This window comes from Atractosteus spatula, chromosome 11, assembly GCF_055471065.1.
Source record: "Atractosteus spatula isolate fAtrSpa1 chromosome 11, fAtrSpa1.hap1, whole genome shotgun sequence".
Classification (NCBI taxonomy): Eukaryota; Metazoa; Chordata; class Actinopteri; order Semionotiformes; family Lepisosteidae; genus Atractosteus; species Atractosteus spatula.
Genome location: NC_142716.1, coordinates 11,628,727 through 11,652,648, shown reverse-complemented (window position 1 = coordinate 11,652,648; position 23,922 = coordinate 11,628,727). Strand labels below are relative to the sequence as shown.

Genomic DNA, 23,922 nt, shown 5'->3' with positions numbered 1-23,922 from the left:
TACACTTTAATACCCAGTTTTTCATTACCTGTTGTTTTTACATCTTAGCTCACAGCAATGACCCCAATACATGCATAGAAAATGGGAAAGAGCAGACTGGCTCCTCCAACCCAACGACATATCATTTGACATGTTACAAACTCTGCTTCTATATACAGGAGTTTCAACAGTGATTGGATTAAAGGTAAGTCACTCACTGATGTCATCACTATCTGTAGCTTCCCAGAACATTGCAAGAGTTACTGTTTTGCCTAGAGCTAATGTACGAGTCCAAACTAGCTAATCCTAACTCTATCCACAGCGGCACAGAGCCTATTAACCACCACTATCTGGGGACATGAGTTAGCTGTGATCTCATGTTAAGAAAGTGTACAATAAAATCGAACTGGTTTTTCATTCTACGAAGAACTGAACTGAACAGAACTGCAAGATTTCTCTGCTAGGTTTGCAAATAAAAGTGATTAACTTCAAAAGCTTTAGGATGAAAGTCAGTTTCCAGTTTAAAAGAAAACTAGTCCTATTCTTCAGTGGGATGGCTGTGATACTGAACTTTTTTCCAATTGAAAGGAATGTTTGGTTTATGCCTCTTTGCTAGTGCTCAACATACAGTACTATACATTAACTCAAACTCGATGAAATGTCACAACAGTTTAATCAACTTGGCTTAAGAAAACTGTAAAATTGTACTGTCCTCATTAGGATATAATGGAACGCTTAGAATTTAGCTATGGGACATCTACTTTCAGATTTGGTCAGCAATGTTCAGAAAATTTTACTGGACAGACAGGAAACACAGTCGCTTCAAATTACCTATCCTATTAATCGCTCAGTTTGTATTCAGCTACCAGCTCATGGTGTCCCATCTACATGTCCTTGCATCTAATTGATAGGCAAAAACCCTTGTTGTTCACTAAATGACATAAGCTATAATTCTTAATACTTTCTTTTCCACAATCTGATAAAATCCAAGTGCACATATTTTGTATTTCAAACAAGGCAGTGAAAAACATGGAATAACAAACTTGCACAGTGGTCATTCTGAGAACGGGGAGCAAGCTAGTGGCTGCAGGATATAAGGTATTGTTGGATTTCCCTGTTAGTAATAGGTCAATGAACTGCCTTCCAGATTTTTAAATGAGCACTCAAATCACATTTGTAAGATTTGAACTGTATTAGTCAGCACTTTGACATCTTTATTGTTATACTTTCATTTGATTGTTTTACAGAGTTTGTACTTTAGGATCTTGCAAAAGGTTTCCCTTTACTTCTCTGAAACATTGTTTTCCCACTGTTTTTCCTTCCTAAATGAATGCTTGCATTTCCATCCAGAGTTGTGTAACTATTTAACACTGATGTTATATAATATTTCTGGGGAACAATTATTTTCATCTGGAGTATTTAAAAGTGATAGATGTGAAAATCAGAAAAGAGTGTCTAAAAAAGAAGTGATAAAAGATTGTGTTCTGAAGTTGCATCTTCTTTGAAATTCAGATGAATATTGTTACTTCTATTTTCCTTTGTATTAAATAGAATGCTCTTATCATTCTTATCTTTCATTGATATTAGTTATATGTGTTATTTTATTTCATTCTAAGGGGATAACGATAACGTAGTTCATTTACTTAATAAAATTTCAATCAATGTGCATTGAGTAAACAAGTGTGTTTGTATGTCCAAATGTATTCTGGTTCCCTTTTATTATTTTTTTTAGAAATAAATTAGCTAGTAAATCTTAAAGCCTTAGAACACATAGTTACCCAATCCTTGTATCCAGTGCCATGGAATCTTAATTGTGACTGTGTGTAGGTTAAGCACTGGAAATAAATAAAAGAAGGAAGGCAAACTGGTTTTTCGTTGTTTAGTCCTTATGTGGGCTTATTGTATGGTATCATCATTAGATGCCTCACAATAAAAGATCTCAATAATTGTTTCTTTGTGACTAGGATTCTTACACCTGTGGTAGCACCATATCAATTATCAATACAACACATCACAGGCCCCGTTTCCACGTGTTACTCTTAAAAGCTTGTGCCAATTGAGGAAATAATTAAAATTCTCAGCCGCCAGATATGACATATTGTCCTTTTTCCTGTTGTTGAATGAAGATGTCTGGTTCCTAGTGTGCGTGTCTTAGCAACACTTCTGCTGCAGAGCCTTTCCTAAAAGAAACAGTACTTTCTAGAAGGATTTTGAGTAAGGTTTTTTATGGTATTTTTTTTTTTTTTCCCTGCTACAGGCTTTATGAAAGTATTATTGTATAAGGAATAATACATGTATGAATAAATACAACCTACCAAAACAGAGACCTCACAAGGACAGTGTTAGCGCTGGGCATCAAGTAATTGTTCCTCATTTAATCATTACATTGCCTCCATAAACTGTTTACCATGTTTATAGTTCTGGCACTAAAAAACTCTTTTTTGAAGCTATGAAGTTGTTAAACCCAAGTTTTCAATTCAAATGCTCATTTCAGCTTTCTACTAATGTCAACTAATAACACCTTACAGTAGCACCAACACGGTACATGTTATAGTTTGGGATTTTATAAAAAAAAGAATAAAGACCACAATTTCTTTTAAATGTTAACCCCAAAACATCACAAGTATATTCTTCAGATAATCTATGTTGATACGATTATATTACTCCTCTAATCTCACAAATTATAGACAGTTTGTGTTATGTGCTATGCGTCAAATAAAAAAAAATTAGCACTTCAACTTGCACTTGGATTTTGCACTTACTGTAATGGATAACGATTTCCTTCTCTTCCCCATGATTGTGCTTGTTAATGTTGATACCTCATGTATATAAATATGTCATTATATTAAATGTGCTAGAATTTGGTCTTAATAAAAATGTTTTCAAAATGTTTATGGAACAATTCTCCAGACAATTCAAGTCTAGGCACAAAAATCCAAATTAAAAGCCAAGCAGAAGGAAAGCTGTCTTTTGACTGGAAAACTCATTAACTGCCTGTCAGCTGTGTATTATAGCCTCCAGACTACGACTGCTGAGGCAGTGCTGAGGGAAAGGGGAGGGAATGGCTGAAGACTGAATTGCTTCTACTGGACCTGAGCTCACGCGAATGGAACTCACTACTGTTCAGAGACAGTATCATTGAGGCTTGGACTCATTTCACGCAACACTTAGTGTTTTTCTTGAATGGTGCTTAAATACTCTTAAATAACCACAAATATAGTAAAGAATGTCAGTAGCCACCCCCTTTGCATGCCAAGTCAGGTTCATGCGTTTATGAGGACAGAGTGTTAGGTGTGGTTCAGGGTCAGTCTGGCAATCTGGCAGTGCCAGTTCCAGTAAGGTCTGGGATTAGCCAGTGAAAATGGGGAAAAATAAAGATTTTGTATGGAACATTCATTTGATGACCATTATTACTGAACTTCCACATATGTTAGAAAATGATTTAATTAATGATATGGACAAATCATACTTTGTGTTGTCTCTGAAGCTTAAAATCCATAATTTGGTGATCGAATAAGGTTGCACCTACAATATCTATAGTATATTTGTAAATAAGACTCTTATTCACAGTTACAGTTCTAGTAAGACATTAAAGGTAAAATACTTAAATACTACGTGTACTGGTAATCTGTATCTTCTTTTATTGGCATAGGAATATCTGAACAAAAAACATTATTTTACCTCCATAGAAAAATGTTATTTATTTTTTCAAATGCACATTTTGACAAAAACTATAAATGCATTATGTCCAAAATACAGATATTTTTTATGTTAGGCATATACAGATTCCCTATTAGGCCAATACATACAATGTATGCTGTCTATATGCAGTCCTGTAAGTCATGAATCTCAGACTCTTGTGAAAAATAACATAATAGCAATTAAAATGCTATTAAAATTTAAAGAGATCTGACAACTACTGTATGAATAATTTAATACTTTTTTTAACAAGCAGGTACTTTAAATGAATTGTTGCAACAATACTACTGAATTATCAAATAAAACAATAGAGTTATGATGGAATTGGCTGTAAAACATATATATGTATATATAACTACTATTTTTGTTTTTAAAGTCACTGAACTTTTATTTTCCACTGTTTTAACTTTAATGTATAGGAAACACAATGCTTTCACTGATAAGTTTTGTAATTTAAAGTAATATTCATACATAATGTTTACATATTCCTGAACAATATAACCCAGATGATTCTTTTATTACAAATCAACGAACTAACGTTCATAGTAGGGGCTTTCTAGGATGGTGAAACCATATTTTTTAATGGAAGAATACTGCCATCTGGTGTGCATTTGCAGCACTTACTTTTGCATTACATTTTATGTAATGGGACTTCAACAACTTTCTTGGGTTTGATCAAAAGTTTAAGTTTATCCACTGATAAAATAATGGACTGAAAGAATTAGTATTGATGAAAATTGTCGGGTGGGTTAAAGTTTGGATTTAGATCACACGTTTATTACTGTTTGTAAATTTAAAAATAAATGTTGTCACATTATTGAATCCAGAGAAATGCAATCTTGCTACCAAATCCAATCATCATTATGGTTGGTCTGCAAGAAAGATGAGCATTTCTTTTATATCACATGTACTCATTGTTTACTATGTTCTTCACACATCAGAGGACACAAATGGGAACTATGTGGATGGTACATGGTTCTTTGTAGAAGTAAAAATTATTTAAAACTAAGGCCAATATCCCTCTGACCACTCAATACATGCTTTGCCAGAACACCTTTGACACCGCCCGAAAGTCATGCTCTTTAGCGTCTCCAAGCTCTTCCTGAGCCCAGAAAATCTATGTAACAACTTTGTGAAATCTGTGATGAACAGCATGCGTTCCAGCAGTACAATGAGGACAGTCACATTCCAGAGTCTCTCTATGGATAAATTAACCATGATCCTAATCAATATCAAGTAAGGAATGGCAGCAGTCTATGGTAACATCTTATTGGAATTCCTCAAAGAGCTTTGCCCAGGAGCATCATTATGGCTGTTCCAGTTTTACATACATATTATTAGGGAGAAGAGGCTGCCTCACAGCTGGTCAGAATCAAAGATTACTGCCATTTCCAAGTCAGGTAATGACCTACAGTATATATAATAGCAAGCTATTAGTCAATATCACAGCTATTAGCCTGTTACATGGTTTCAGAGCATATGATTTTGAAGAGTTAGAACATGCAGTTCTAGGTCTGATTAAGTCCTGATTTCACATTTTGTGCACTTAATTAGTTCAGTCATTAAGGCCTCAGATGGAATCCAATACAAAAACAGTATTCCTGTACAAGGGTTACTGATGCCTGCTCTATAGCATTATCTCATACCTGGAAATCATTTAATTATATGTAGGGTTTCTGAAAGGATGCAATACCAGTGACCAAGTGTATTCTTCGAGTGTTTCCATCTGAAATGGATTCCAATGGAGCCTAAAAATAGGAGTGTTCTTTGGAGGGACAGCCTTACCTAGACAGCAATGTTTGTGCTTGACACAGAACAACACCAGAAGTCTCTAAGCACCATGGAGTGAATAAAAAGACATTTATTAATATGTGAAGCACTGAAATTCTTATGTTTTCCATGGAAGACTCAACACTATCCCCCAGCAACCAACTGAACATGAACTCGCTTGTTGCTACTTAAACCCAAACAAAGCAGAGGTCAGTAATGCTGACAACAAAGACTAACAACATGTCTTCTGGGAAAATCGGCCCTAGTGTGAGTTTGTGCGTGTGTGTTCTGCTGTGGATTGGTGTGACATCCAGGTTATATTGTGTCTTGTACCTGTTGCATGCTGAGATAGCCTCTGGCTCCCCCGCAGCCCTATCTGTATTTGATAAAGCAATTAGAAAATGGAAATATGAAAGTTACAATATTACAGTTATTTACTTTGGAGCTAGGGTTGATGTACAGTATGTATGTTTTAATTGTATTTACAATTATTTTGTTCCTCCTTATTCCACATGCCTAGTATCCAAACCATCACCTGGTGATGAGATGAAATTTGGTATTCGGGTGAGTATGCTTTGTGCTTGTTGGTCTTGTTTGTAATATATGAATGATTCCATCATCGCAGTCTGAGTGGTATGATCGTCCATTTCTGACTTAATGTCTGACTTCACTGTGCTCAAACAAGTTAGATAAGATGTATACCCTTTTCCTGATGTGTGTGTCTTTATACAACTTTATCTGTGCTTTTCTGAAAAGACCTTGGTCTTCATAGTTGAATCTTTGCTTTTCGTGCTTGAAGTTCACTAGCCTACTGAGGGACCAAAAACAAACAGAACTATTTATTCTGAAATTATGCTGTCATTGACTTAACTCAATCCAGCGAAATTTAAACAGTTGTAGCAGTGATGGGTTTGCTGCTAAGATCCATGAGCTGTGAAGCAGCAGAGATAACCACCTCACCACTGTTTTAACCTTTCTAAGACTCTCCTAAACTAACAATACGTAGCCAAATGTTAACCAGGCTGTAGGAAACTAGCTTTTATGGTGTGAGCAGGTGAATGCAGATGAAAAACTCAAGCTATGCATCCTGGTTTGCAGTACCGGTTCTGCTTGCAGAAGCTATGATATTTTTCTACTTACAAAAAGACTACAGGAAGTACCTCACTTCCTCAAGATTGCTGTGTAGAGTTGTGGTTTGGCCTCTGGACTCTAGACTGGAAGGTTGTGGGCTCAAATCATGAGTAGAATGCTGTTTTTGTATCTTTGAGCAAGGTGTTTCACTCAGATTTCCCACAATAAAAGCCCTGATGTAGAAATTGATCTCTAGGTCATCATTGTACATAAGACTTTGTGAACTGGTAAAGAAAAGGAATACAAAAAGACTATCAAAGCCAAAAAAAGATCAACAAACTACTGATTGATAGGATTGAACAAATCTGAACTGTGTGTTTAGAAGTACAAGGTTGTTTCAATGAAGAAGATATGTGCTCTCATGGTAATGCATTTATATGCACATAGCTACAGGTATAATCAATAACAAGGTCATGGTGCACATCAGTTTTCCACATAGTCTCTGAACCTTTTTAGGCATGTGCTCCACCAGGACACCAATACATAAAATCCAGAGTGTTAAAATCTGAGTCTAGCTCCTAAAGCCAAGACTTACGGCATCTGGCTGATGCACTTTGCTATCTGTTGAAAATCGTCTGCTCGACGGGTGATAGTAGAGAAATATAAAAACAAATAAAGTAAAAAAAATCAAACTTATTTAAAATTACACAAAAACTGTATAGGATAATAAATGGGTATAAATACCCATAATACATGCTAGAATTCCAACTCAAGTTAAGATTAACTGCATGAAAGTACAGTCATGTGACTATATAACACAGTACAATTTGACAGGCTTTAATGTAAGCAGAGACCTGCATAAGGACAAAAAGCATAAATATTACTGGCTTTACAGCAAGTAAAAGTTAACTGCTTATTCTGTCTCTCTCTTCAGGGTGTAAAATCAACTCACCATAGAATTGTTCTAATGATTGTTTTTATAAAGTGACTTAGTATCTCAGTCAAAAAAACTGAATGAAATCTAATTAAAAACTGTCACAAATAAAATAATTCGTTTTTGGGTGATTCACAAACAAAACTGCAGCCCGCAACGTCCGATCCTCTTTTAATAAATTATGTTTGCAGTCGATTCCTTCGATAAAAAAAATAAAATAAAAAAGGTAGAATTCGCAGCCCCACTAAGAGTGTGTTCTAATCAGGTAAAACTGTAACTGAATAGATTCGCTGGTGATCAGATTAATTTTCATTAATCTTTAATTTCATTAAAAAAGGGCTCCACATAGGCTATAACACGTGTCACTAGAACACACTTTTCATCGCCTTCACCGTCGTGCCAGTCATGCGTCTGAGCGCAAAGACTAGCCCGCTCATGGCAGGGTTGCCTAGCCTAGTAGCCTGCTAGTTCGTATAAAAAAAGAAAGAAAAAAAATTTGGGATTGGATTTTGGAAAATGTAAGTTTGTTGTTAAAGGAGTGAAAAACGACATGGGCCAGAGGAAGAAAATGTCAATGAAACAAATACAGACAATGAAACGTGCATACAGAACAAATGTCAGAGCATCAGCAATGAGGGTAGGAAAGTACTGGAAGAATGGAGAAGTAAATTTGCCTTGATGGATAGAGATGGGCAGCCTTTCCGTTTGCTTTGTAGTAAAATTACTGGTGCTTGCAAAACGTACGATGTAAAAAGACATTTTGATACTACTCAAGAATTTTGACAAAAATAAAAAAAACATACAATTTTGGTTACCTGCTCTTCAGAACAGAATTCTGTTGAATTTCAATATGGCCTGATCAAAAGAGATTTCAAAGGACCTCAGAAGAAGAGTTGTTGAAGCTCATAAGACTGGAAAGGGTTACAAAAGGATTTCTAAAGACTTGGGCCTCCATCAGTCCACAGTCAGGCAGACAGTTTACTGAGGACATTCAGCACCATTGCTACTCTCCCCAGAAGTGGAATTCCTACAAAGATCAGCGTAAGGGCACGCTGTACAATCCTCAAACAGGTGACAAAGAACCCTTTGGTGACAGTGATATTAGTATAATGAAATATTCTTATTCCATCTCTAAAATTTAAACATGCATTGCTAATGTAAATAGCAGCAATTTGCGAATAAGATTATACTTGGATTCATTTCAAATTTTCTCCATTTAATACTATTGAAAGAACACATACTGTATCACTTAAAACAGAAAATGTCCTAATTTTTATAATGTTAGTATTTGTTGAATCTCGAATTTTCAACTCACGCAAATTTCTACTAATATTGTGTCTTTTATACAGTATAGTCTCATGTTAATGCTCATCATAATGAAAATTAAAACATGTAAATAACAGAAAGTGCATTTCATTTGACCATAGGAAAAGGATTAAATCTTATTTTACACTTAAATCTTAAATCAACATATTCTTAACAGTAAAAATAAGAAAGACCAGTCATTTCTTAATGTTTTAAATTTTTGGATAACCTGTCTTTGGTTATCAGAGTACAAAATTGAAAAAAATCAGTACTTTAAAGAAAAATACAACTTCACCACTGAAGTTACTGATTACTTGAAGTATGGATGAAGTACTGATTTGTTCAAAAGTTCATGCTGATTTTAATTTTCATTTACTCACAAATTGGGTTTTAAAATCTTTTGGGGTTGGAAAGTGTTGTGTGTGATGAAGGATGGGTATATGAAAATTTTTCTCTTTTTGTAAATATGTATTCTTATTAATGTGTTGTGAGATTTTGAAATATTAATGTCAAGATGTCATTGTTGAATGGAATTGGTTATTTTAACAATGAAATATGGAAAAGTGGACAAGATGTAAACTTTCAAATTCAAAATCTCTATTTTCCATTTGGTTATTAACACATTAAGGAACAAGGTGAATTGAATCATTGATACATTACAGTACATTAGATTGGAAGGTTTAAGTAAAGAACTATGTCATTTAAACATTGTATCATCTCACATATCCAATAAACTTTATAATATTCAGCAATCTTCCAGAATGGAAAGACACAGAAAGTTACTTTGAAGTGAGACACATTTAATAACACATTCTTTAGATATCTTGTCACAGATTTATTTTTGCAAGTTCCCAGTATACCGTGTATAATAATATCGTCAGTACAGTGAACAAATGAAGTTCCAGACAGCAGCTGAACATTAACCATACTATAACCCAATTAAGTCATTATTTCTTTTTTCTCAAGTTTTCAAAGACTGGTAAAGAAACTTACAGTACATGACCAATTACGATGTTATCAGAATTATTCTGCATTTTTGTTGCAACTTTTATTTTGTTACTATTCAGTTAGCAGTGTCTGTTGGCTAAAAACCCATTGAATTCACAGCTCCTCCTCATATGAAAGTGCAAAAACCATAACAAAAAATACACTATTTATCAAAAAAGAGCAATATCTCAGACACAGGATGTTCATTTGCAAGAATGACACATAAAGCACAAAAGATTGCACACAAAATTCAGCTTTAAATTTAAATATTTTATATTGCTGAGGAACATTTGGTCTTAAAGAAAAAGTACATTGAAAGAGTCTGTAAAATACTGTACTGTATATAAACCTACATTTTGTCCTTTTGAGTTCAGTAGAAAAGTTTATTGAGAATGAAGCTTTTAGTCTATAAAAAACAGCTGGAACTTGGACATATGGTCAGACCCTGACAGTGTTGCAAGCAAGCTATTCCTAAGTAAAATTTGAATTTAGGCATACATACAATTTGTGCCTTTTTGTATGGAGTACCAAATGAGTGTCTGTATATTCTTTAGTGAAAGTTGAATAATAAAGTGAGGGGATTACTCAAATGTCAGGGGTGGGGAATGAGCTATTTCCTCCTGTGTTTCCTTTGTCTAAACCACACTGAAAATGCCTCAAACAGAGCTAAAACACATTTTGGTGAAACATGGATTCTTAAAATAAATTGTATAAGTGTATAAAATAAATTAATCTTTATACACAACCTATAAAAGCGATATAGAAATAATTGAGGGAAAATCGGTAATTCAGTGAAACAGAAACATTTTACTGACTGGACAGGATGCTAATGGTACTGTAAAGCGGAAGAGAGAAGTTTCTGTGGGGCTTCTCTGAATTTACGCGAGAACCATTGAAAAGTGTCGTGACTGACATCGAAAAGACTGTTGGACAGCCATGAGTTTTTTTTTGTGCTAGTGAACACAGACATCAACAATGCAGTAACCAGCAGCACACAAGCACACATTTAGGTAAACACAAATGCCCACATCTGGGTTGTCACTTTAAGCTCTGCAGACCTTTCTTATTATTCATTTTAAATTCTGAAAGGTTGTTTACAAACAATATAAAATTACCTCCACAAAATGAGGGCTAGACGCAGTTTATAACAGAAGTTCGGCAGGTAGATAAGATCTTGATCTCAGCCACTTGCGCTTACCAACATATATGTTGTAAATCTCGCACCCAGGACCTCCCTTCACGGATCTCTCTTGCACCCCTCCTGCCACCCCATCTACACTCATGCTGCAACTCCCTAGCTCACCCACTGTGATAGTTAGGAGGAGTTTGGGCAGCCTCATCCTCACTGCTAGGCTGCTATCCCTCACATACTGTACTTCGCCACTCTGTCACATACAGTAGTTAGGATCTAAGCGTACTAACGAAATACACAAAATGGTAGCTGATAACGAAGGTTTGAGAAATAAGAAATAACTTTTTAAGCCACCCAGCTAATTATACACTACAGGTGACAAGCACATGTTTTTCCCTACAATCGTCAATTTTGCCCCCCCCCCTCCACGGGTGGAGGAAGCAAGAGCTTTTTAGCTCATTTCACTAGTTAGTTTCACTAATTTCACTAGTAACAATGCCTTGTTCTTACGGTCATGCAGTCATGCACTCTACTGCTCCACACTTGGGTTATGTGAAAACTCTGGAAATATTTATTTTTGTAAAATATCAGTTGATCGATGAGAAAGGTTAAATATTTGAAAATAATATGGTGGCTAAGAAACTATTTATTTTATTTAGGTTTCATTTAATTTAAAAATAGTTTTTAAATTAAATGAAACCTAAATAAAATAAATAGTTTCTTTAATAATAATAATATAAAAACAGTATATCACCCTGCAGCTCTCAACTGGCTACCCACTGAAGCTAAGCAGGGTTGAGCCTGGTCAGTACCTCGATGAGAGACCTCCTGGGAAGCTATGGTTGCTGCTGGAAGTCGTGTTAGTATGGGTCCTAATGCCCCAGTATAGTGGTGGGGACACTATACTGCAGTGGGCGCTGTCTTTCTGATGCGACGTTAAACTGAGGTCCTGACTCTCAGTGGTCATTAAAGATCCCCGGGCATTTCTCGATAAGAGTAGGGAGTTACCCCGGTGTCCGGGCCAAATTCCCCCCCTCGGCCTTTAACGTGGCCTCCAGATTGTCCCCATGTATGATTGGCTTGCACTTGCCCTGCGATGGACTGGCACCCCGTCCAGGGTGTACCCTGCTTTACGCTTGTTGCTTTCCAGGTAGGCTCCGGCTTCCCGCGACACCGTATGGTATAAAGCGGTTTGACAAATGACATGACATGACTATCAACCCACTTAAATGAAGGTTCAATATGTTTCCTTCAGAATACATGACCTTTTATCAAATGTAATGTAACAGCTTACTCTCTGTATAAACTATCTGAACTGGGAAAAGGATAATAGATTTCTGGAGGAAGTACTAGATATTGACTGCCTGTAAAGAACAGAGATGTGTTGATGTGAATATACTGTATACTGTGTGGGAATTTTATGGATTAGTGCAGAACGTCACCTATTCATATTATACCTACAGTATATTTCATAAATCAAATTGTTCTAAAATTACCTGACTCCATCCATTCATTTTCTAACTGCATCATCCGACACAGGGTAGCAGGGGAGCTGGTGCATATCCCAGCAAGCAATTGGCACAAGGCAGGGTACTCCTGGACAGGACTCCAGGCCATTGCAGGGCACACACAGATACTCACACACTCCATGCAGATACAGTAATCTGGAATTGAGCTCAAGACCCCAGCTCTACAGAACAGCAATGTTAGCCACTACACCACTAAACCACCCATTTACCTGAACTCAAATGTTTAATTATGATTTTTTTTCTGGGTTTTATGTACCTTTACGTTTTTTGCATTCTAACCTGACTTCTTCTTGCTGGTTGCACCTGTATCCATCAATAATCAATGATATCTTTTTGTATTTTTCTGCAATTATTTGTATTACATACCCACACAGACTAAATTGTCCAAGTGTGTCTTTAAGTCTTAATAATGATAATTAAAATCTCTGTACCCTCTACCCAAATGTGGAGTGTGAGGAAGTGCAGACAGACTCTTAACCATCATTTTTTATGTATATATTGCAAGCTCTTCCATGATATACAAGAGCAGTATCAATTGGGGGACACAAATTTGAACTTGCCCAGGAAGTTGCAGGGGTCACTGTTGTGCTTTGAGACCTGAAAGAGACATCAAAGACTACATTAGTTTACAATGTGTTCATTAGTTTCCCAGCAGATTTTCAAACGTACTCTTTTATAGGACACTCACAAAAATGTGCAGGTATGTAATGTATTCCCCCCATGAGTGACCAAGAGCTTCGGGAGCAATCTTCATCAGGAACTATGTGTCGTGTACAAAAGTAAAGTGATTATTGATGGAATTGTAAGTTTAATAAAGGTTGCAAAGTACAGTATGCTTAACATTATTTTTGTACAGCTTTCATTAGGGTTGCTCTGAAATTTTCTTTCATTACTCTAAAAAAACACATCCTAGGCTAAACATATAGATATTTTTTCAAAGTAACATATAACATAAACATTTTTCCTCTTAATAAAAAGAAAACCAAGAGAGCTGAATATTTGAGTCTGTTTTTTAAAAAAATCTGTAATAGTCACCAAGCTCAAAACCTACTCATGCACATTCTAGTTCCTTTCATCTTATTAAAGCTTGTTCTGCTTCTTACATTTCCTCTTTTGTCAAGATTAGCTAATTCATTTCTTAAAAAACCCTCTTTAAAAACCTTTCAAGATACGCAAAATACATGGTTATCATGTGCAAAGGTGGTGTATTATTTTCAGCAACTGGAGTTAGACATCAACAGTTAGAAAAAAACCAAAGCAATAAAATGGTGAACACATAAATTTTACAGCCAGCCATGACTTCAAAGTGTCTCCCAGTAAAAGGGTTACATTGTAAATGTACACTTAACTGGGGCACTGCTTTCATTTGGGCCATCTTATCGTCATAGATGTAAAAAAAATTAAAGAAAATGCATAGAAACAAAACACATAGAAAGATCTATAAGAAAAATGTTGGATTAGAAATCTTACTTTATCAGCTACCAATCCACAGGAGGCAGCAGCTGGTTTGTGCAAAATCTGTTATTTGTAAGGTACAATTAGTGTTTTTACATGGTGAATGTAACAAACAGTGACATTTCTAACCCACCCAATCAGTTTCACGAGTCAAACATGCGTACAGTATGTGACTGTATGTCTAAAAAAGAATTAATTTGTTTATCTGTGTCTCCATTTTGTCAAACCAGGAATCCTTAAATGTCACTGCCTGAAGCAGTACAAGGCAAGGTACGCCTGCTGAAGGGCACTTCCTCTGCAACACCCCCAGATATGTTTCAGACTTAGGCTGGGCAACTCCAGTCAGTTCGAAACCGATAAAGAATTAAGGAAACAAATGACTTAATTGTTTAATTAATAAAAGTGAATCTGCATTGGAATGGAAATCTCAGGATGCATTTGTTCTGAGTAGTAGGCCTTGGGGTCTGTAATCCTGAAGGTTTTCTACTCCCTACTCCCCTGTAAGTTAAAATGAGTTTAACTCATGGGAAAAGACCTAAAAACGTCCGATAAAGGACTATTTAAACCAATTTACTTCTGCTCCAGAGGTTGTAAGTTGGTAACAATGTGAAGACTCTCAACAGGCTGGTTTGTAAACTTTGTTTACTGGATTTGGGAATCGTTGTTTCATAAGGCATTACTTTAAAGTCAAGGTACCTTTTATATATAGATTTTTTTTGTCTTCATCTCTAATCTGTGCATTGTTTTCATCATCAGTTACAGATAATAAGGAATAATCACCAGAAAACCGGAAATATATACTGATAACTTAACCAAACATTTTAAGATTTCCAGTTGATGATCTGCAGTTTATATGCTGGTTATCGATCAGGGTATGTGTGTTTCATATAAACACATACTGGAATGAAACAGTTACAGTATGTTTTTCAGACAACGATGCCTAGTTGAGCCTTCTAGTTCTAGATGCAGTGTGTAGAAAAGAGTACAAAAATGTACATAAGCCTGGACATGTGTCAAGGGGACACCTCTTCTCTATAGATCTCATTAGAAAGTTTGCAAAAGATGAATTGCTGAGACTGAGACAAATGTAGATCAGAAATTTTGGAACAGATGTTAACAGAAATATATTCCTTAAAATTGTGACTGGAATAGAGACATAAGATTCTGTCTGTAGGGAAACAATCTGTGGCAGCTCAGTGGCATGATGGTAAGCACAGGTACTCTGCGGCTCTGGGGTCAATTCTGGACTCAATTCTGTTTTAAGATGTTTGTGTTTGTCTATGTGAGTCTACATGTTTTTATTTTTTTTTCATGTGGGTTCTCCACAGAGGCTTCAACCTCCCAAAGACAAGCTGGTAAGGTTTCGTTTTTGCCAAATTGCTCTTCATTTTGCAAATAATCACAAAACCTGATTGTATTCTTATGTCATGAAGTGCTTATGCACAAGGTTTGCCCCCTCCATCTTTAGCATGTTAAAAAAAGAAGTTATACTGCAGTGGAATTCTCTATCAGGGCTTTTTACTGTTACTCAAATTCAATTTTCACTACTGAAAACTGAAAACTGACCAGTGGTAGGGAGCGTTCCAGCGAAACTGTCAAAGAAATGTTGTTTATTCTATTATATAAACCATTAATCAAAAGATATACTCGTGAATGGGTTAATTTGGGATATAATAAAGGAATTCTTAGGGCCTATTATAGTAGTGTTAAGGAAACAACGACCACAACTTGTTCAATTAGCTGATTTTTGTGTTAATCTACATTGTCTAAGCAGTGATTCAGTGAACGTCTCAGTGACTGGAAGTCCCAGTAAAAACATTCGCTTTTCAAGCTCTTTATGCAGGGTTGGATGCATTCCAGCGATGTTGACAGTGTTTACAAAACCATAAACATAAAGCAGGATCCAGATTAGGATGTACTAGACATTGTACTATTAGAGAAATAAAGATTGTGATGCTTTATTTCAAAAAACACAGTACAGGATGATGGCAATCTTTGTAACACACATGATTTAAAAAAAAATTGAAGTTATGTTGCGGTCGCAAACTTTTTTAACCAACTCCATCAACATAATTTCACATCATCTTTCAGAGTCAAAGATCTAAGTTTGCTGTGCAAATTGATAACCTTAATTTCTGAATTTCAACCCCTGTCACTGATGATACACCAAACGGTGTGGAGTCACAGAGCAGCATAACTTCCTTTTTTGAGCTTGCTAAAAATGGAGGGTGCAAACTTTGTGCATAAGCACTTAAATCCACCCCTAAGCAGCATTCATACGTTGGAGTGGTACTGCCATCTGTGAATTCCCTCAATGTAGATGCTCTCAGTTATCAATGTACCACAAAATGCGTAACTGATGTTTAAGCAGATTCACAACTAACATACATCATGACTGTTTAATATGAAGTAATCACTTACAGTTATACGTGGTCTAAAATTAAAATGAAATAAATTGCTTAATATACAGTAGGCGATGTTACATTATTTGTTAACTACACACAGAATGGAATAGAATCACTACAAACTGATTAGTCTTTGAGGACTAATTTTCTACTATTCATTTTATAAAGTAGTTCCTTTCATAAGAAATGTTTATTTTTTAAAAGTAAATTTCCCCAATATAATCCCCAATATAATAAAACTTAATGCAAATGTAAACACCCAGATTCAGATACTATAATCTAATACCAACCAACTAATACTGTAGTTGGACATCTAAAAATCAAGTTTGGACCAAGATTTTATTTGAAAAGACTAAAGGGCTGTAATGCAACTAAAAATGAACTGATCATTGTATGATCTGAACAAGTTAAAAATAAGAAGAGTTTCATGGGAATGCAGGGAACAAATATAATAATCCACAGTCATTGTGCATCATACAATATACAGTACCAGACAATTTACCATTAACACTTACACTGCTTCACTGATATGATTTACACCTTTCAAATCAGTCTGTTGGTCCTTTGTCAGCTCAGGTTTTTATACACAAAGGCACAGGATGTGGCTCCTTTAATCCACGCTTCAGTTATTACTCCTTGCAACATTTCTGCAATTGTCTTGCCTAGAACTGTTTTTCAATTCTCATATGATGCAATAAAAAAATGAAACAGAAAAAAATGACAGTTTTTGATTAAAATTACAATTCTAATTTTTCTCAAAATGCCTGTGAAATTGGAATTGGCTCTGGCTTATCGACAGTGTCCCCATTCACAAAGTATAGGGATGAAAAATATTTTGTTGAAATTTTTGAAAGAAGTTAGTGTAGCTTACCACTAAAAGATAACAGAAAATCGTCTTTTTGTAATCAGGGAAATCTTGAGATTAATCCCTTTAATCTTGGGTGCATTTGAACCCAAACCAAAACTAAACTAACCAAAACTCAACCTTCATCCTATTAAATCCCATGTTCGTTCCTCCCAATGTTCACTCCTTATATAATGATGTTTCTTTGCATTTATACACTAAAGTGTTTTACATATAACACAAAAGAGCAGAACTTACTGGGGTGTCATTCAGGAGTCATGTGCCAGCAGTCTTACTACATGACAGTTCAAGCAAAGTTGTGAGAAACTTCCTCACCAAAAAGAAAAAGGATTAGAACTTTAGGAAGGCCAGATTGTGCAAGCCAAGAACGGAATTTCACCAGAACATCAGAGCTAAAACCCCTTTATTTTTAAAAAATGCAGTGAGATCATTCATGACCAATTAATCAGGACCATAGTTTAATTTTTTAGGCAGAAGACAGCACATCCTATGGTATACCTGTGTCCTCAGGTTTGGAGGGTCTGGTCCAGAGAGAAGAATGGCGCCTACTGGTTCACCAACACTGCTGCCAATATCTTTTGTTCTACATCTGTTTGGACCTCATAAAATCCACACCAAATCTGAGCAATAGTTTTACTCCCTACCACATATTCAATGGCTTTACTTCTCTGTGCAGTATAGTTCTCAGCAATGAAAGATTATGCAAATCCTGCACATAGTCTAATGCTAGACTTTCTCATAGAGCAGCTTCCTGGCAATTTCCCATTGGCCTTTACCAGTCATGGCCTCCTAATAATCACCATCTAGGAATTGTCTTCATCCCTCTGTTCTCCTCCCCACTGATAGCTGATGTGTGGGGAGCATTCTGGCGCACTATGGCTGCTGTCACATCATCCCCGTGGGTGCTGCACATTGGTGGTGGTGGAGAGTCCCCGTTACCTGTAAAGTGCTTTGAATGGAGTGTCCAGAAATCACCATGTACAGTAAGTGTAAGAAATTATTCATTATTATTATTATTATTATTGTAATGACCGCTGGGTTTCAGTATGGAATGAAGCAGGCATACAGCTCTGACGTGGGTTGGCAGAACATTTATTAATGCTGCTGAAGAGGGTTACACACACAGGGAATACAGCACAACACCTACACTATACACGAAAGGGAAGAGAGCGTCTCACAGCCCCCATCCAACTATATATGGTAGTCCCGCCCCTCAGGCACTGTTCCCAGCCCGTCTTGCGTGCACATGGCTATAGGCGGCGGTGCAGCCACTACAGCGTCCCACGTGGGTGCTACACTGCCCCCACCTGAAGAATCAGGCATCCCACTGACTCCAAACTGTCCCTCCAGGCTGCACATGCAAGGCAGGCTGCTCCGCGGGCTCTGCTGCTCCTCCTGCCCGGGGCTCTCGCTGAAGCTCTCTCCGTGCACTGGGCCTCTCTCTGCATGCCAAGCCTCTCACCACGCCGCTTCTACTGTGTCTAGCTGGGCGTCTCCGCGCACCAGGCCTCTCTCCGCGCACCGGGCCTCTCTCTGCGGGCTCCCGCTGCCTCTCGCTGGAGCTCTCCGCGCACCAGGCCTCTCTCCGCGCGCCAGGGCTCTCATTGCGCCGCTCCATTCTGTCCCGCTCCAAACACCAATGTAATGACCGCTGGGTTTTGGTACGGAATGATGCAGGCATACAGCTCTGACGTGTGTTGGCAGCACATTTAGTACACACACATGGACACAGGGAATACAGTACAATACCTACACTATACACAGACACGAAAGGGAGACGTCTCACAGCCCCCGTCCCACTATATACAGTCCGGTAGTCCCGCCCCTCAGGCGCCGTTCCCAGTATGCATTGCATGCACATGGCTACAGGGGGCGGTGCAGCCGCTACAGCGTCACACGTCATTATTATTATCACAAAGGACTTTGTAAGACATGTTAAAATGAATGAAAGTAGAAAAGTCCCACTGGTAGCTGGTGTGTGGTGAGTGTACTGGCATACTTTGGCTGCCATCACATCATCCAGATGGGGCTACACAGGTGGCGGTAGAGGGGAGTCCCCATTATCTGTAAAGCACTTTGAGTAGAGTGTACAGAACAGCACTTTGCTGTGTAAGTGTGAGAATTATTTTTCAAAAAAATAGAATGAAAGACTTGTATAGTACGTGATAGAAAATAAGAAGATTAAACAAAAAGTAAGCTTAATTTCAAAACACATCTTTACAGTATAACTGCTGGTAGAAACAGCTCCAATAATTTACCATCAAGGTGGCTGCTCACTACATCTAGCATAGTCTGAAACTTTGTGTTGCTTTAAAATTATTAATTTAAAAGTTTAAGTTTAAACAAGGAGGAATGAAGCTGTCTTTAAAAAATGACTATACAAAAAAGTGCTGGGTGTAAAAAAAATCCAAATCTGCTAAACTGTTCCACTGTTTGGAAGTAACAAAAATAATAATTTATGTTAAGGCCTATTAGGGAAGCCTGAATCCCATTTATTGCACCGAATAGACACACTGAGAACCATTATTCTGGCAAAATATCAGAAATCCTTTCAAAAATGATGATACTGAATCTTCAAAGTCACAATCTGGAGTTTGTATGTTTTGAAATTAAGAGTGCTGCACAATTTTTTTTTCCTGAAGTATTTGGTACAAGAAAACAATCAATTTCTGTCTATGGCTGTTTTCAAAGTTGAGTGGAAGAACTAAATGTGGCGCAGTAGAAATTCACTTATAACCTGACTTCCTGCAGTGAATGGACCAAGAGCATGTTAAAAATGTAGGTACGACTTTCTGTCTGACATCATTCACAGTAGCATGACAAGAAGCGAGTGGTTAGGGTTTGGGTAACACACAGAGGAAACTGCACTCGGACTGATAAGCAGGCAAGAAAACGTATGTAAAACGTTGCTCAATTATACCCATTTCAAGTCAAAATATTAAAAAAACTGTTTTTAAAAAATTGTTCTTATGCTGATTCTCAATAGGACGCATGGTGTTTCGGAAGGACTTTGCTGAACTCTGGAAATGACAGGTCTTTTTGGACTGAAGCTGACACTATGTGTCGGTTTGCTGGTCTTTGGCATCGTTTGTGAAGGTATGTAGCGGATAATATTTTTTGGTAGTCCCTGGTTGTGACAGATTAAAATGATTTTTTTGATTGGTTTATTTAAACTGCTCTGCTTAATTAACTTTCCTCATATATTAGAAAAAGGGTTATACTTTTTAATAAACAGTTTTGTGCTTCCATGAGTATGGCAGTTTCATGTTGACTACATAAAACTAGTTTATATTAAAGTGAAGAAAAGAGAACCTTTTTAACATAATTCACCAAATAGGTATTGTTTCGCTACAGTTTTTGCATTACATTAGCTTTTCATTATTTATGTATTTTTATTGAGGTTGGTTATTTATTTTTTGTTATTTATTCAGACTTTAACCTAAAGGCCTTCTTATGCCCGCAAAACCTATCTTTTGAAATTTCCCCAGAATTTTTATTGTTATTAAAAAGCTCTCAGTTAAATTTAGTTAATAATATTTTGTAGTATTAATATTTTTGTTCCTGTAATTTTTCAGTTCTCATTGATGGTTTCATGACATCCCTCTTAAATGCGCTGAAAATATTTTATAAGTAGTGAACAGACAAAGAAAAAGATGACTTCATAAAACCAGTTAATGAATTCAATTAATCATTTGATTGCTTCTAAACCTTTTTTGCAGTGGTTAGTTTGAATTTTTATATCTCTAATAAAATATTGACAAAAATGTAAACAATGCTCCTCAAACTGGAACAAGTTGTTTTGTAGAGAAAAGAGATTTTGGCAGTGCTAAATTTACAAAATAATTTACTGTTAAAGAGATTAAGTTGAACACAGAATAAGTAGAAAGAAAATAAATCATAAGGTGATCATTTAAAAAAAACAAGCAGTAAAATGTACATGTAAACTTTTTAAAAAAGTACACAAACTCTGTTGAAAGTACTGGACTGAATTATTTGATATAAAAATCTGCATTATTTCAACGCTCACTAATCATACATTTGCCACTCCCTTCATATTTTTTTGCAGTTCCTCTTTTAACATTGAGCATTACTTTAAAGTCAATACACTATGAGTCTTAGGAAAAAAACAAAATAAAATAGAAACACATATTATAACAAAGTAAACCAATGTAGTAAGTTTAATGGTCACATTCATACTGCCAAATTCTGTAATGTATTTGTTCCTGTTGCCAGAATACAATTTTTAAAATTAGTTTCCAGAAACAAAATCACTGTGAGACAAATATCACAGGTGTTTTAATTCTGAAATGTATTAAATAGAAAATATCTTCTAGATACTGTATGTTATTGAATGCAATGAATGCCAAAATTAATGATAACATTTTTCTACTGGTATTGAAACTTAGGGTGTGTCCTTCTAGTAAACTTTTACTCAAAGGGTAATTAGTCTTCAGCATCCAAACCATTAACTACTTGTAAGACGTACTGTATCAGAGGTTATCTGCTTCAAAGTTTTAGAACAAACCACTATGGAACACAAAATGCATTGTTTTTACTATACGTTAAGTACTTTAAATTAATTTTGGGTGTTACTTTATGGTTTTAACATGTTGATTAAAACTAACATAAAGTAATTTAATGATAATTAAAAACAAATATAATAGCAGTGTAAGTAATGGTGTAGTACAGTATGTGTAATTATATATTAGTGTGTCTGATTCTTCTCTTGGCGCTCATTTTCAGATGTGTGTTCCAATTTTCTCATTCTGCCTCCTCTAGTTAAAGATACATATTTATACATTTAGTTTAATTTTATCTGAAGTATAGATTTATACCACTGTAACTTTTAGTTTGTATTTTTTATGTTGAAGGTTAGTACATTTTGTTTCACTAATGGATCTCAAAAAGGTTCTTTATTTTCGTGTTATATGGTAATGCAATGTCCTTGTGAAATACAGTAGCATTATTTAAAGATTAAAACAGGAACTGAACACCTTTTACTATCATAAACCAGAATAAGGTTTACACATTAAAATAACTACTTTGTCCATTTTAATATTACAACCTATTAATGAGAACATACTGACTTCATGGAGGTCAATGTATTATTATTATTGCCATGCAAGTTTCATTAATTAAGACTGAAAGCATAGGTGAGACCTAAGTGAGTAATAGTCATCTGTTTCATTTATTTCCTTGAAAATCCTGAACTATCGCCCATTTGCAAATGACAAATTAAAAATATTTTGTCTTGTTTCTACTCAGTGGTAAGCCGCCATCGAGAACTGAGTGTGTAAATTGCGAGTACTGGGGGTTGAAGTGCTTTGCACTTGCAAGTATCCAATATGTATGACCATATCTGTAAAAGTGATATAATTTTTTTCTTTAGAGCTTAATCTCCTTTGAGTTTGCTGTTTCATAGTGCGGTTTAAAAATTCATCATTAAATGTGTGAATGATATTATATTGGCCTACGATAGTAATAGGAACTGTTATTTTTCATATTATATGGTGAAAAGATTCCAATGACAAGGCCTTTAACAACAGAATACTCTTAGTTCCTGTAACTAACTAGTAAGAAAATGATTCATGTTTAGACACAAACAGATTGACATTAATCATTGATTTGTAGAATAACGGCTGAACTTTAATTAACGTATCAGTTAGTGTGTAACTTTTATCTTTTTTATCTTTGTTATTTTGAATATTTGTTATATTGAATATGTGTTATTCTTTGGGCTTTTACTTTGGGATTTTATTGTTTACAGAATTATAGTATTAATCTGAAAGTGATCTCATGCAAAGATAAATTAAAAACACCAAAAATACAAATTAGTCAATGCGCAAGATACAGCTTCTAAAACCTAGCAGACTAGCAAGAAAGGTGTTGGTGAAGGTACTATTTCTAACAATACAGCAGCAACGATACATATCCTTACACATAAATGATATAGCTTACTGTACTTGCATTCAGATGACTACATTAATAAAATCACACAATTCTCCTTAAATGTAATAATTCTGAAAGGCAAAATATTCTAATTTGTGTGGCATACCCAGATTGCAACATCAATGCCAAAATCCTTGCTATCATACTAGCTCCACAAAACAGCATGCAGTTTACAATGATATACTTCATTTGAATTGGTGCCAGCAAAGAAAAACGACTAGCCGGACATTGGTGAAGTTTTTCTCGGTTAGCTGTTTTTGTAGAGCTGTTACAGTGTAGGCAAGCAGTACCCTGGTAGACCACTTCCTTATTCCATTTTGAGTCTGACTGATTTTTGTTCCAGTCTGTAACAGTCCGTAAAATGGTAAACCCGCTAAGATGAAGAAAAAGGAAGCACAGAAATGAAGAAGTTCAAGCTAAAAGTGTTTTGGTTTTTTTTTTGGAAAAGGCTTAATACTTAAAAGTTGCTGCTGAAATGACAGTCAACTATTTTTATGTTAGGCTTAAATGTGAAAGCTTCACTTTGAACGTAAAACAAAGAGTTTTGCCTTGAGAGAAAACCATCTCAAAGTTGTAAAATAACTGGAATTAATGTGTTTTAATCTGCATGTTGCATCATAAAACTACTTTGTTTCTATACCAAAATAGTACATTTAGCTTTTATCTAATACTTATCAAAAGCTTATGAGTGTTTTTGTACGTGGTGTATTGTGTTCTTCTAAGTAAAATAAAAATGCAAAGCCTTTGCAATTATCTATTTTTACGTATAGGCTACTTTGTTACAGTGGTGACTATGATGGTTTAAATGGTATGTAGCTTTGAAGCAGGTGTAGGGGATGTAC

At 35.8% G+C, this 23,922-nt stretch overlaps 1 protein-coding gene across 8 annotated transcripts in view; it reads left to right on the top strand.

The window, feature by feature from the left end:
* Positions 1–19,932: 19,932 nt before the first annotated feature.
* The window catches only part of ptprc (protein tyrosine phosphatase receptor type C), a 50,521-nt gene continuing 46,531 nt past the window's right edge, over positions 19,933–23,922 (top strand). For 6 of the 8 annotated variants that reach the window (XM_088926811.1, XM_088926810.1, XM_088926809.1 and 3 more), the window contains exons 1-2: positions 19,951–20,025; positions 20,118–20,227. In XM_088926811.1, coding sequence (XP_088782937.1) covers positions 20,158–20,227 — 70 coding nt within the window. In that variant the 5' untranslated portion in view covers positions 19,951–20,025; positions 20,118–20,157. Of the gene's footprint in view, positions 20,026–20,117; positions 20,228–23,922 lie in introns of all 8 variants that reach the window. The other 2 variants (XM_088926813.1, XM_088926812.1) reach the window with 1 other exon arrangement.